We start from the raw sequence: 15,938 nt of genomic DNA, 5'->3' as shown, positions 1-15,938 counted from the left end.
AATGTAATTCCTACCAAAACACTACCAGTGTTTTTTTTTGTTTTGTTTTGTTTTGTTTTGTTTTTTTGCAGAGCTACAAGAAACAATCCTAAAATTTGTATGGAACTACAAAAGACCCCAAATAGCCAAAGCAATATTGAAAAAGAAAAGCAAATCTGGAGGCATCACAATTCTGGAACTCAAGAAGTTCCAGAATTTATCCAGATGGATAAAAGTTGTAGTAATCAAGACAGTGTGGCACTGGTACAGAAACAGACACATAGATCAATGGAACAGAGTAGAAAACCCAGAAATGGACCCACAACTATATGGTCAACTAAACTTAGAAAAAGCAGGAAAGAATATCCAATGGAAAAAAGACAGTTTCTTCAACAAATGCTATTGGAAAAACTGGACAGCAACATGCAAAAGAATTAAACTGGACCATTTTCTTGTACCACATACAAAAATAAATTCAAAATGGATGAAAGACCTAAATGTGAGACAGGAAACCATCAAAATCCTAGAGGAGAACACAGGCAGCAGCCTCCCTGACATCGGCCATATCAACTTCTTTACTACATACATCACTGGAGGCAAGAGAAACAAAAGCAAACATGAACTACTGGGATTTCATCAAGATAAAATGCTTCTGCACAGCAAAGGAAACAATCAACATAACTAAAAGCCAACCTTCAGAATGGGAGAAGACATTTGCAAATGACATATCTGGTAAAGGGTTAGTACCCAAAATATATAAAGAATAAAAGTTAACATCCAAATCCAAAATAATCCATTGAAAAAATGGGCAGAAGACACGAATACACATTTTTGCAAAGAAGACATCCAGATGGCTAACAGACACATGAAAAAATGCTCAATATCACTCACCATCAGGGATATACAAACCAAAACTACAGTGAGATATCACCTCACACCTGTCAGAATTGCTAAAATTAACACAGCAAACAAAAGGTATTGGTCAAGAGGCAGAGAAAGGGGAACACTCTTGCACTGTTGGTGGGTATGCAAACTGGTGTAGCTACTCTGGAAAACAGTATGGAGGCTCCCTAAAAAGTTAAAAATAAAAGTACCCTATAATCCAGCAATTTCACTACTAGATATTTACCCAAAGCATACAAAAATACTGATTCGAAGGGATACATGCACCCAATATTTACAGAAGCGTTATCAATAATAGCCAAACTGTGAAAAGATCCCAAATGTCCATTTACTGATGGATAAAGAAGATGTGATACACACACACACACACACACACACACCAGAATATTACTCAGCCATAAACACAATGAAATCTAGCCATTTGCAACAATGTGGATGGAAAGACAGCATTATGCTAAGTAAACTAAGGCAGTCAGAGAAAGACAAATACCATGATTTCACTCATGTGGAATTTAAGAAACAAAACAGATGAACATAGGGGGGAAAAGAGGCAATGCAGAAAACAGACGATTAACTACAGAGAACAAACTAAGGGTTGCTGGAAGTGAGGTGGGTGGAGGGACAGGTTAAATGTGTGAGGGGTATTAAGGAGGTCACTGGTGATGAGCAGTGGGTGTTGTGTGTAAGTGGTAAATCACTAGATTCCACACGTGAAACTAATGTAACACTGTACGTTAACTAACTAGAATTTAAATAAAAACTTGAAAAAAAAGAGTTATGCTTTTAATAAACAAAGCATAGAAAATAAACTTTACATGATAAAAGCTGAGGGAAATGCTTCTTTAGAATCTCTAGCAAACAGTGCAGTTTGTCACTTGGACCACAAGATGGAGACACCAGTTACCTCAAAAGCAATAGATAAAAGGAAAGAAATTGCTTCTTCAGTGTTAAAATCACAAAACTAATTTAAAAAAATATATGTAATCTAAAGCCATTTTTTTTTGGAAATTTATTCTAACAATGATATAGGGAAGTGTGCTTGTGATTCTGAAGATAATTCTCTATCCAACTCCATTCAACTGTCATTTCCAAAAGCAAGCATGTCAACTCAATTTTGTAATTTTTGTGGAATAACTAACACAGAAAGTCTTAAGATAGCAGCTGAAATGAATTGCTGAACTGAGTAGTACTCTGAAAAGGGAGAGGGCTAAGTAGGAAAAGTAACAGTTTCATCTGATTTACACTGATACAGAGAAACTGGGTTTTGCACGAGTATTTTAATACAAATGGAGTTCATCACTAAATAACCTTGATAAATCAACAAAAGACATATTATTTTATTTTTTGTAATTCTTCCACAAGTACAGTGAATAGTGACAAGTGCTAGGAATGGTGCCTAATTCACAGTATTTAATACTAATTATCATTACTGCCATTACTACTCTTAGCGTAAAGCAATTATAAAATCCTCAAAGCTTCTTTTCTCTTACATAACTAAGCCTCACTTAGAAACAGATATAATGTAGCCTAGTCACTCATTCATTATTTGTTTCCATTTCAGCTAAAAAAAAAAAAAAAATCCCCTATTTCCCTGCTAGGGAAAAGCAGAATTCAAGATTAAGGATGCTTAAATTCATTTTAAAGCCAGTATAAAATAATGACAGGTAGGACTGTGAATACATTTCAACCTCCTATTTTTCTCTTAGATGAAAGTATTACACAGATGTGGTTCTGCTGGTATGAGATGGGAATGCACTCAAGGACTACAGGGAAAATGTTGGTATTCTCTGTTCACCAAAATACAATTAAGTGTACATGCATGCATACACATGCAAAAGTAGGGAATTCAGTAAGCAACTGAAATAATCTCAGAGGAAAACACAATTAAGTAGTGAAATATTAAAATGAAGATCAGAAAATTAAAAGTTCAACCTTCAGACGACCCTAAGAAAACCTATATAAAAGTTCGTAATTATTACCTTATATTCAACAAAATATTTTATTTTTTAAAGTACATATATTTATTTTGAGAGAGAGCAGGTGTGAGCACAGGTAGGGGAGGGGCAGAGAGAGACTCCCAAGCAGGTTCCACACTGACAACACAGAGCCTGAAGTGGGGCCTTATCCCACAAAGAGTGAGATCATGACCTGAGCAGAAATCAAGAGGCAGGTGCTTACGTGAATGAGCCACCCAGGCACCCCTCAACAAAGTATTTTAAAGTAAGTTCAACTTCTTCTAGATATCCCTAAACAGAAAGCTTGTTTTAGTTAGTATCGTAAAACATTTGAGGATAGTTTCCAATTTGACGATGTCCATGGTAATGATTACATTGTGATCTCTAACAACTCAAGATACAACGCTGCTTACTGTTCTATGGGGCGCCTGCACGGCTCAGTCAGTTAAGGGACCAACTCTTGGTTTTGGCTTAAGTCATGGGTTTGAGCCCCATGCTGGGCTCTGCACTGACAGCGGGAGTCTGCTTGGGATTCTCTCTCTACCTCTCTCTCTGTCCCTCCCCAACTCGTACTGTTTCTGTCTTTCTCCAAACAAATAAACTTAAAAAATTTTTAAATAAAAAAGAATATTGCTTGCTGTTCTAAAAATTATATGTATTTTTTTAAGTCTTCATGAATTCTTCAAAATATAATTGCCCCTTATTGTTCATTAATGACTAGGTAAAATCCATTGTGTTATTTTAAAACCCTTGTATTAAGAGACAGAAGTTTACAAAGCAGTAGTGCAGAGTTTATTTAGAAGAAAAAGTATAAATACAATTATTTTAGAAAAAAGATTCTTCCTTCTTCCTTCAAAGCAGCTCACAGAAAAATACTGAATAAACTGGCAACCTACAATTATTTTAAACAATGCTGCCACCTGCTGGAAAAATCTGAAATTTCTTCATTTCCCAAATGTTAGACTAAATACCACATTAAAGAGTTGTATCATAGTCTTCCAATTACCTAATGAAACAAGATACATCTTATTCAATAATTCTGACCATCTGATTTGTCTGATTCTAAATAACTACATCTTAATCAAGTACTAATTCATTATAGTTTTTAGTATATCTATAATTTTTTTTAATGTTTATTTTTTGAGAGAGACAAAGTGTGAGCAGAGAAAGACAGAAAGAGAGAGAGAGTGAGAGAGAAAAAGAGAGAGAATCCAAAACAGGTTCCAGGATCAGAGCTGTAAGCACAGAGCCTGTAGTTTTTAGTATATTTAAGTGCTAAATACAAACAGGTTGAGGCAACATTATCAAAAACAACACAACTCTGTAATTATATTAAACAGTAGATGATGCAGGTTTTGAAGTTTCAGATGATTGTACCTTCATCCTTACAGAAAAAAAAATAAGACTGGGTATCTTAACAGAAGTTTGAGGCTAGCAATAAAACTAAATTTGGAAGGTCCCTGACTAAGCTAAGTCCAAAGCGGAAGCATGCTAGAAAAGTTATGGAAAAGATACTCTTATTTATAATGAGACCATTTTAGTTCCTGAAGAATATTTGGCCATTTACCATAAATAAAAAATATATATACCTTAATCACCTGATTTAAGATTTTGTAAAGCAACTTCTTTATTTCCTGTAGCTTTTAAAATCTTGCTCTGTTTTTATTTTTATAATTTGGGTCCATAAATATCTCAATTCATTGAACAGCTGTTTTGTGAGTACCTACTCTGTATCATGTAGCTTATTTAAGTACTCAGAAATCAAACAATCACCTTATGTTTAAGATGAGGATAATAATCCCTAGTTATATGAGTGTTGCATAGATGAGAAATACAGTTGGCACATGATGAATGATAATTATCATTAATGTGAGCATTACTAAAACGATTGGAAGCTACAGTAAGTTGAGAACAAAATGGAAGGAAAAAAATGTTTCTAATTTTTATTACAAATTAAAAATGTAAACTTCAGTTTAAAATAGCCTGGGTGTTGGGGCGCCTGGGTGGCGCAGTCGGTTAAGCGTCCGACTTCAGCCAGGTCACGATCTCGCGGTCCGTGAGTTCGAGCCCCGCGTCAGGCTCTGGGCTGATGGCTCGGAGCCTGGAGCCTGTTTCAGATTCTGTGTCTCCCTCTCTCTCTGCCCCTCCCCCGTTCATGCTCTGTCTCTCTCTGTCCCAAAAATAAATAAAAAACGTTGAAAAAAAAAAATTAAAAAAAAATAAATAAAAAATAAAATAGCCTGGGTGCTATTGGGGTGCCTGGCTGTCTCAGTCAGTGGAGCATGCGACTTTTGACCTTGGGGTTTTAGGCTCGAGCCCCACACTGGGTGTAGAAATTACTTAAAAATCTTTAAAAAAAATAATAAAATAGCCATTGATTTATGTTTACTTCATTTATTTTTCAAAATATAAGGTGGGGGGGTGAATGAAGCTACACTAGAAAATAGCTAAAGGTACCATCAAAAGACCAGAAACTGAGGCAAATAGATATGAAATACACAAAACAGGTATGTTTTGCATAAAACAGTGTTGAATAAGTATTTGCCACATGAGAAATTAATGAATGGTACAGGATGAATTGGAAGGCAAACTTAGAAATGCTGACTGGCTTATGAATTAGCAGACATACAAGCCTCACTGGAAGCATCTCTAAAGATTTTCCCAAAAATTAGTTCTGAAAGAACCCCAAGGTTAGAGTAGTAGAGTTGAAAGCACAGGGCAAAAAAAAATGGTTTAAAAAAAAAAAAGGTAGTAGCTGGCCTGAGATCAAAGGTGATAAAAAAAATCTGACCTGATATTGACATTCTCAAGATTCCAACTTGCAGGGGATAAAAGTAAAGCATTCTGAGTAATCAGTATAGTTCTCCCAGAAAAATCTGACCAGAGCCCTATGGGAAAACACAGGCATATGGCATTCACACAGGTATCACTTGGTACAATCACTTTCAAGTAAAATGAAGGCTATGCTGCATAAGTCATCTAAGGAGGTGGTCAGAAATAAGAAAACATAAACAACAGAAAGCAAAAAAAATAAGATGACTGAAGTAGTACTAAATACACCACTTACTACAACAAATATAAATGGGTTAATGCCATCATTAAAAATTTTTTAAAATTTTTTTCTACATTTGCTCCCCAAAAATCAGGGATCTGTGTGTAAAAAGGGGGGGGGGGTAATCAACATAAAAAGACAACTACAAATTACAAAAGACTTAAAAACATATTAGCAATAATAATGTAAAGATTCTGTTTGGAGCTACATTTATACAAACTGTAAAAATAAGTAAACAAATCAATAAATTAACATGACCAGGGAAAACCAGAGAAATGTGACAAAAAGTATATTTAATGATGTTAAGAAATTGTTGATTTCTATATGAGATAATGGTTTACTGTCATATGTAAAAAGAGGAGTCTTGTGTTTAAGAGACATATACTAAGATGCTTACAGATAAATTAACATCATGTTTAGTGTTTGCTTCAAAATAAGAGGAAAGATGAGTTGAGGAAAGGGAGAAAATAAAATTTAGCTACCAAATAAATTTTGCTACCAAATAAAATTTGGTAACTGTTGCAAATGAATGATGGGTACATGGAAGTTTGTTTTATCCTTTTCTCTATATGTCTGGAATATTTCATAATTCGACAGTTAAAAATAAACTAAAAGATAAATAAAACAGAAATGATTTTCAGGCTAGAAAACCCAACTACTGTAATATTCTTTTTAAAAAAGGAAACACATATAAATAATATAAAGTACTCTATTTTATTTTATTTTAAGCTTCTTTATTTTGAGAGAGAGCATGCATAAAGAAATGGCAGAGAGAGAAGAAGAGAGAGGATCCCAAGCAGGGTCCATGCTGTCAGCACAGAGCTCGGTGCGGGGCTTGATCCAATGAACTGTGAGATTATGACCTGAGCTGAAACCTAGAGTCGATCTTAACCAACCAAGCCACCTAGGCCCCCTAAAATATCCTTCAATTTTAATTAAAATTCAATTTTAGATTGATGAACCTCAATTCAAAATTACTACTTTTAAAGTTTGGTGTATACTTCCTCTGATTTGGCTTCTCAAAAGTGTTTGAGAACTCCAAATTTAAAAGACTTTTTTTTAACCAGAAAGCTTGACATATAAAATTCAGTGGATAAAGAACATGTGGCACATACACACACACACACACACAATGGAATTATTACTCAGCCATCAAAAAGAATGAAATCTTGTCATGTGCAAGGATGTAGATGGAACTAGAAAGTATTATGCTGAGCAAAATAGGTCAATCTGAGAAAGACAAATACCATATGATTTAACTCATATGTGTAATTTAAGAAGCAAAACAGATGAACATAGGGGAAGGGGGAGAAGAGGGAAGAGATAAACAAACCACAAGAGACTCCTAAAGATCAAACTGAGGGTTGATGGAGAGAGGTAGGTGAGAGATGAGCTAGATGAGTGATGTGTATTAAAGAGGGCACATGGTATGATGAGCACTGGATGTTGTATGTAAGTGATGAATCACTGAAATCTACTCCTTAAACCAATATTGTACTGTATGTTAACTATCTAAAATAAAAAAAAAAAAGAAATATATAAATTTCAGGAAATGTTGGGGTGCCTGGGTGGCTCGGTTGAGTACCCGACTCTTAATTTCAGCTCAGGTCATGATCCCAGGGTTGTGGGATCCAGACCTGTGTCCAGCTCTATGCTGAGCGTGAAGCCAGCTTAAGATTCTCTCTCTTTCCCTCTGCCCCTCTCCCCTGAGCTCTCTCTCTCTCACTCTAAAATTTAAAAAATTCAGGAAATGTTATTATAAATTCTGTATTTAGCACACTGATAATATGTGTGAGTCTAAATGTATCCATATAAATTAGAAAGTATATAAAATATAATTTGGCAGTAAAATGCTTTCATGAAAATCTTAGCACAAATTTTTCTTTGCTCACAAGTTTCATAAATGTTCAAATAATGCTTCATTAAAAAACTGAGAACAAAATGAAAAAAAATCTTTTGGAATGTAAAATTTTCTAATAAAATTTTGAAGAGATTTATTTCATAATTATTTAAATATGACAATTTTAAAATCACTGCTAGTAGCCTAGTATAACAATTCACTATGCAAAAAGCCCTAATGAGGGTTATACAGTTTTTAAAAATGTATCCCCAAAATAAATCTACCTACCACGTCTGATGAAATATTTGTCCTGGATTCTAAAAGAAGACGTCAACGTTACCTACTGCCCATTGCTATCCCTGCCTTGGCCCCCAACCAATTCTGTTTTGGGAACATCAACTAAACTCAGTATTATGAACAGTAACAAACTAGATACAACTCTTAAATGGCTGTATTCAATCAAGTTTATTTTTTTCTGAATGTTGAAAAGTAAATAACTATTATCTGATTCAACTCCCTGCTAAAAGTCATGTAAACTTTCAGGTTTGATTTCTATTAATATAAATATCTATGCTTCTTACAAAATTATTGATCTACAGATTAGATTATAAACAAATGTCACTTTCAGGATAGACTTAAAGGTCATGAATGTCAGCCAGGTAGTTTGGATCTATTCCTCCTGGATGGAGAAACCACTAAAATGATAGCATTTCTAAATACGTGTCTCTTAATCTGATCTTGTTATTACTCTCTCCCTGCTTGAATAAACATCCCTACAGTTTTAATGATCACCTATATAAAAGTGGCTTCCAAATCTATATTTTAATCACTAACATCTTTGGAGCTGCAGATCTGAGTATAAAATTGCCTGATTATACGTTGTCCTATTATAACAAACAAACTCCATTTACTCTTTGACCACCCCTAACCCAAAGCCTAATTCTCTATTTGCATGTGTCCCTGTTAGCCTCTATTTGCATGAATCAGTACACCACAATCCACCAGCTCTCCAGAACTAAAACAAAATCATCTTTGGCCTCTCATCTTTTCTTTCCCCTTCCACCAGTCTAAGTCATTGTCAAGTTTAAAAGTTTTGCTAAATCAAAACTTTTCTTTCCATTCACATCACTTCAGTCTCATAAGAGCTCTTTCCAGGATCAAGGTCAATCTAGAAATGCTCCCATCAAATAGTATTTCAGCTCCTCCCTCTCCCCTCTAGCTCACCTTCTACAGGGCTTTCGGAGTCATTTCTCCAGCAGCTCTTATCATGTCACAAGCTTTTCAATGGCTACCTAACAGCTACAGAATAAAGTGCAAACTTCAAACTTAGAGTATTCAAGGCTTTTTAGTATCTGACCCTGTCTATCCCCTCACTAGCTTTCTCTAGTTCTACACTGAAGTCCACTAGCATGGGACTACCTTCTAATGTCTGGTATTTCCTACCCCTTCCAAGCCCTGACAGAGGATGCTCTTAAACCACTCTTTCTGAAATTGTATTTATCATTCAAGGTGCTGATCAAATGTGTTCAGCTCCTTATCTCCCTAAATTCTCTTGGCTACAATTAAACACAAGGCACTCTCTTCCTTTTATAACATAGCTCTAATGGTCTGAAAGTTATTTCTTATAAAAAAGATAAACATGTCCCCTCTGACCTGAGTTCTAATTTAAATGTCTGCACAGATGAGCCTAATCTTTTTCTGTACAACAATCTTCCAAATATGTGAAGCTACTCCTAAATCTTCTCTTCACAGGATAAATCTCCTTAAGACTCACAGCTAATAGTCATAGATATGATTTCTAGAAATTTTCATCATTTTCACTACCTCTGTGTCTGGACACTCTGGATCTCTCCTGAAGTGTGATATCCAGAGCCAAACACAATACTTCAAATATTGTTTTTTGCAAATTATGCATGATATTCATCTTCCTCCCCAAATTTGGACATTCACAATGTCTATTAGCAAATTAACAACTCAAAATAGTCTTTCAGTAATAAACTTGTCATTTTTAACCGGTTGCGGATTTTTAATAAATGTGCAAAAGATAAAGGTGAAAATAATAAAACAAGGTTCAAAGAGGTTCTAGTCAGAATCGAGTATACAAGAATTTACTTTAGGAAGAAACTCCTTTTGAAACATGAGATAAATGAAACTAGATGGATAAAAAAGCAGAGATACTATAAATAAAAAGGGTGCAACATCAAAGGAAATTTCTACACAAAGTTTATTTGGGGACTCTTTTGCTAAGTACTCCACCATAAAGCAAGCAAACTTTCAATAAAAATATGTTAATTAACATCTTTTAATTAAAAAATGCCAACTAATAATGCTATATTCACAATCTTCTTATCCTGAAATGCCAAAATGCGTTTTAAAAAGTTAAAATTTCAACAATAAATTCTAAACTTAAATTCAACTGACTGGACAATACTCAAGAGATCTATTTTAAATTGCATAACTATCTTTGCTCTCATTAAATAATATCCTATGTGGAAAATACAGTAGTTCTTTAATGACTGGCACCACACTAATTAACTGAACTAAAAGAAAAAAGTCATTTCCTCTAAAGAGTTCTTAAATACTCTTCAATGATCATGTTAAATGCTCAACAATTTATTCAATTCAAAGAAAACTCAAGGAGACCTCTAATGTGCTGTCTTTTATACAAAGGAAATAAGAAAGTTCAATGATTCATTTTCTGAAAACTTGCTTTAAAACAAACTCAGGATCTTTCCCCTTGATTTACAGTGGAAGGCTTAGGAAATGTGTAATGATATTGACAGAATGTAATGTGTATCTGTGCCACAGGCCTAAAATATCTAAGAACTGAATGACACAGATATATCATATAGCAGCATACAATGATTCTCCTACATCATCAATAAAATCCTAATTTTCTCACAACCAAGAGTACATGAATTTGAAATATCAAGCTGATAGAAGTATAAATTTATAAGCACTTTGGAAAACAATCTGGTGTTATAAGATGGTTAAAGACCAACATATCCCCTGACTCACTAATTATGTTCTTAGAATACATGATTTTTTACATTTTAATCTTTCTTCAATGATATTATATTTTCACTGAAATGATACAATGAAGTTGATACAAAATTATAATAAAACCTTGGTTTGCAAGCATAATTCATTCCAGAAACATGCTTGTAATGCAAAGCACTTGCATATCAAAGCGAATTTCAAGAACCATTGGCGTTGTGAAAATGTGACATTCAGCATCACGTACTACTCATATTGCAAGGCATCACTCATTTATCATGTTAAAATTTATTAGAAATTTTGCTTGTCTTGCAGAACACTTGCAGAACAAGTTAGTCCCAATCCAAGGTTTTCCTGTATTTTTAATGGTCGCAAGATTTGAACAGATATTTCAGTAAAGATCTGTGGATGCCAAATAAGCACATAAAAAGATTCTCAACATTATCAGTCATTAGGAAGATGAAAATCAAAACCACAAAGAGACACCACTATGCAACTAATAGAATGGATAAAATAAAAATAAGTAATAACAACAACAAAAACCTGACAATACCAGGTGTTACTGAGGAGTGTAACTAGAATTTTCTTAACATTGCTGGCAGGAATGCAAAATAGTATAGGCAATTTGGAAAAGTGAGGTAGTTTCTTATAAAGGTATATACACATGCACACAACTCAGCAATCTCACGCTTACGTATTTACACAAGAGAAATGGAAAATGACTCACATAAAATCCTGTATGTGAATGTTTATAGAAGCTTTCTTCACAATCACCAAAAACTAGAAACAACCCAAGTCCTTTGAGTAGTGAATGGATAAACTGTGGTACACCATCAAAGAAATACTACTTAGCAATTAAAAGGAACAACTACAGACACATGGATGAATCTTAACTGTATTATACTGTGTGAAATAAGCTAGACTTGAAGGACTACATCCTATGTAATTTCATGTATATAACATTCTCGAAAAGGCAAAATTATAGGGACCTAAAACAGATCAGTGATTGCCAAGGGCTGGTTATGGGGTGAAGGAATGAACTTCTAAGGGGTAGAGGGAATTTGGGAAGTGACAGAACCATTCCATATCTTCATTGTGTGGTAGCTATGGGACTCTATGAATTTATCAAAAAACATAAAACCATACACCAAAAAGGATGGGTGTTACTGTAAATAAATTATACTTTTAAAAAGTCAACTGATGTTCTGCATATTTAATGTTCCTGACAACTTATGGAAAAGAAAAATCTTTCTTCTGCTTGCAGTCTGTGAAGAAAGACCATCAACATGCTACGTAGTTTCTTTGTGGACTTAAAAAAAAAAAAAAAAAGAAAGAAAGAAAGACATATTCCTTGCCCTGAGAGTCTGGAAGCTCACTTGGGAAACAAGTCTAAGATGCTAAGTTACAGAAAAAGGCTAGGCAAAACAACTTTTGAGTGATAAATCATGGAAAGCACTTTACATGTGCTCTAAGAGAAAGTAAGGAAGAAGTAATTCCCTTTGACTAGAGTTAAAGGAAATGAATGGAACACAATTTACTAAAATTCTTAGTGTTTCTCAACGCATTTCTCAATTATCGTCTCTAACTTTCAGATGAGGAGAATGAGACTTGGGAGGACAAATATTTCGTCCGTGTTCCCTCAGCTATTAGGTATCAGGGCTGAAATTGTAATCCAAGCCCATCCGACCCCAAAACCTGAGATCTTTCGCATTGCGATGATGGAACACTGAAGAGGTTATCACGGCTGCTACGTGACGGGATTTCAACAGACAGGAACGTCCCCTAACTTTCCAAACGACACTACTTCGTATGAATCTTAAGAAACACCACGGCTAGTGCAATGACCTTGAAGTGAGCTCTACGGGGTTTTGGAGTGCAAATTCGTGGGGAAGGTAACATGAAGCCTTGTGAGGATCTCTTCACGGTGCGCAGGGACCTACTTCTGATACGTTGGAGTAAGGTGACGCATGTGGCCAGCGCCCGAGCAGCTGAAAAAGGTAAACACCAAGAAGAAAAAGCCGAGGCGCTCAAGATAACACCGCTTCAATTAGAGAACGCTGGCCTGATCGCAAGAAGAGCACAAGAGGAGGAAAAGCTACTTTCCTGCCCTCCCAAGGCCCTCTGGTAAAAGACCTCCGTGGACTTGTCCCTGTCTGCGTCGCCCAAAGACCAGGACCAGGGCCGGGGCGTCCTCCGCCTGTGGGCTCTCTGCGTGGGGAGGACAGCTGTGTATGCTGTGCGGTGCTCTCGCGGGTCGCGGCGGGGCGCACCTTACCAAGGCACTGCAACCCAGGGAGGGCGGGCACACACTCGGCTGGGCCGCGGCGCAAAGCTCAGAGTGAAGGGGTAGGCGAGGTGAACGAATTTGCGCTGTCCCCCTAGATGACATAACAACTGTCGCACACTGTGTTAGTTGACAAGACGCTCTCACTTTCCCCTTATTTACTGACCAAGCAGCCGCTGCGCTCGCTGTCATCTCACCTCTCCAGTTCCTGTATTCCGGAACATAGTAGTATTTGTTCCCAAACAGGTCTGTGCCGACTTGCTCCTTCGTTTCCTTTGACAGCGCTCTCCATAAGGCACGGAACAAATCCTGAGACCAACCCATGCAGTCGGCCCGGCTGTCAGCGCGAATCTCAGACGGATCCGCCGGGACCCAAACACACGCGCTCTCTAGCCGCGGACCCCGCCCACCCGCTTTAGCCTCACGCCCTTCTAGTAACGGCGCTCACCATTGGTCGGATGTCATCTGGCTTGACCAATGGGAGACCCCACTGGTACAGCCTCCGCGCTCTGTCATGGCGGCGTCCGGTGTTCAACCCGGTGTGAACGGACAGGATGTTAGGGTTTTTGTCAGCGAGACAGACCGGTTTGGACGACCCTCTTCGCCTCCGGAGAGCGGAGTCCACACGGAGGTAAAGAAAACCTTACTTTTTTCTCAAACAGCCCATTCAAATCTGGACCAATGGCTATGTGAGTCTTGCCTCTCACTTTCCCGCTTCATTATCACTTTACCTCCAGCATACTCGCCTTTAATCTCTTCTGCCTTGAGGCTGACGAAAATAAGATACCCTTTACATTCCTGTAGGCAGGTGGGTGCGCACTTGGGTTCTGGCGAAAATCCTTTCGTTTTACCTTACTCCTCCCTCACATTACGTTTCCTCTCCACTCCCCAGGGAATAACTACTCTCCAAAGATTCCTTCATTCAGTCAGTCGACATACTTAGTGAACTCCCACTTTTAGCCAAGCGTTATGCTAAGAGCGGAGTGTAGGCCAAGAACTGAACCAAGTTTAGCATGACTAGAGCAGACAAGGGGGGCGGTGACAGGAGATGAAGCTGGAAATGTAGTCCGGGGTTCAGTGAGGAAGAGCCTTGTGTGCTTGGTGAAGAGGTATGAAGAGGATAATAAGGTGACAACTGTTGGATTTTGTCTTCTGCCTGGAGAGTGGATTGAAGTTGAGAGCAAGCAGGGAAAGTCAAGTTAGGTAACTGTTCTAGTTGTCCAGGAGAGAGCAGGTGGAAGCCTGAGCCAGGGAAGTAGCGGTGGTTGGGTCAAAGACAGTGAGGATATATGAAAAATATTTAAGAAATAAAATCAACGAGCTATGGAAATTGTTTGGATATATAATAAATGGTGAAAAGAAAGGCGTCAACAATGATTCCCAGATAGTTGCTTTGTATAGCAGGGTAAATGATGATGGTATTCATGTAGATAGGGCTTTCCAAAGGGGGGAACAAGTTTTACTGTAACTTTGCCCATACTGATTTTTTCCACATTACTTTCTCTTTTTTTTTAATTTGTTTAAGTTTATTTATTTTGAGACAGAGACAGCATGAGTGGTGGAGGGGTAGAGAGAGAGAGAGAGAGAGAGAGAGAGAAAATCCCAAGCAGGCTCCACACTGTCAGCACAGAGCCTGATGTGGGGCTCAAACTCACAAAACCATGAGATCATGACCTGAGCTGAAACCAAGAGTCAGATGCTTAACCGGTTGAGCTACCCAGGCACCCCTCCCATATTACTTTTAAAGAACCTGTGACTTGGAGAGAGGAAGACAGACTTCATGATATATATTTGATGCTCAGAAGAAATTGAGAGATCTTTAATGTGAGATAGTATGTGAAGTGATGTGGGAATGAGATCACCTAGGCACTATTTGTAGAGTAAGAAAGGCAGTTCAGTAACAAACAATCTGAGAAAAATCAACATTTTTAAAAAAATTTTTTAAATGTTTATTTATTTTTGAGAGAGGGAGAGACAGAGTGCAAGTAGGGAGGAGCAGAGAGAGAGAGGGAGACATAGACTCTGGAGCAGGCTCCAGGCTCTGAGCTGTCTGCACAGAGCCCAACCCAGGACTCAAACCGACAAACTGTGAGATCATGACCTGAGCTGAAGTCAGACGCTTAACTGACTGAGCCACCCAGGTGCCCCAAGAAAATCAACATTTAAAGTTAGCCTGGGAAGCGTCTGGGTGGCTCAGTCAGTTAAGCGTCCGACTTCAGCTCAGGTCATGATCTCGAGTTTGGGGGTTTGAGCCCCATGTCGAATTCTGTGCTGACAGCTAAGAGCCTGGAACCTGCTTCAGATTGTCTCCCCCTCGCTTTTGGCACCTCCCCCACTCACACTCTCTCTCAAAAATAAATAAACATTAAAATAAATAAATAAATAAAGTTAGGCGGAAGAAGACTTCAAAGAGGAGTTGAAGGAAAACCAGGGTGATGAAGTGTCATGTACACTAAAAGAAGACTGTTTAAAGAAGAAGCCATGAAATGTGTCGTTTGCTGGCCCTAGCGCCCTTCTTTGCTCTCATTGGTTCCCCATCCCATTACTCTGTTCTCTCTATTCAATTTATTAATACTGAAATTGTATTATGTATTTATTTTTTTTATTAGTTTATTGTTTTCTTAACCCCTATGAGAAAAAAGACATGAGAAAAGAGGCCTAGAAGAGTTTGTATTAAGCGGATGGTGTTATTCAAAAAATAGGAATTAGGAGAAATTAAAAGTATACATTATATCTGAACAGCAGGGTAGTCATGGATGGCCTTGAGAAGAGTATTTTCTGAAGAATTGTGGGAATAAAAATAAGATTTCAGTGAGTTGGAGAATGACAGATGAAAGGAAGTGGGAACTGCCAACATTAATGACTTTTTAATTGTCGACTCTCTTTTTAAAGAGAAAAGCAGAGTATAGTTAGTTACTGAAAACTGAT

The 15,938-nt window shown here is 37.2% G+C and overlaps 2 protein-coding genes across 3 annotated transcripts in view; one reads left to right on the top strand and one right to left on the bottom strand.

The window, feature by feature from the left end:
• Window positions 1-13,411, bottom strand: part of NDUFAF2 (NADH:ubiquinone oxidoreductase complex assembly factor 2) — a 175,383-nt gene extending 161,972 nt beyond the window's left edge. The window contains exon 1 of the mRNA XM_042939764.1: window positions 13,208-13,411. Coding sequence (XP_042795698.1) covers window positions 13,208-13,334 — 127 coding nt within the window. The 5' untranslated portion in view covers window positions 13,335-13,411. The remainder of the gene's footprint in view (window positions 1-13,207) is intronic.
• An 84-nt stretch (window positions 13,412-13,495) lies between these two features.
• The window catches only part of ERCC8 (ERCC excision repair 8, CSA ubiquitin ligase complex subunit), a 62,029-nt gene continuing 59,586 nt past the window's right edge, over window positions 13,496-15,938 (top strand). For both annotated transcript variants that reach the window (XM_042939730.1, XM_042939720.1), the window contains exon 1: window positions 13,496-13,641. In XM_042939730.1, the coding sequence (XP_042795664.1) occupies window positions 13,565-13,641 (77 nt within the window). In that variant the 5' untranslated portion in view covers window positions 13,496-13,564. The remainder of the gene's footprint in view (window positions 13,642-15,938) is intronic.

The sequence above is a fragment of the Panthera leo genome, chromosome A1 (assembly GCF_018350215.1).
Source record: "Panthera leo isolate Ple1 chromosome A1, P.leo_Ple1_pat1.1, whole genome shotgun sequence".
NCBI classification, from domain to species: domain Eukaryota; kingdom Metazoa; phylum Chordata; class Mammalia; order Carnivora; family Felidae; genus Panthera; species Panthera leo.
The sequence above is the reverse complement of the archived record's forward strand: the minus strand, read 5'-3'. Positions and strand labels throughout refer to the sequence as shown.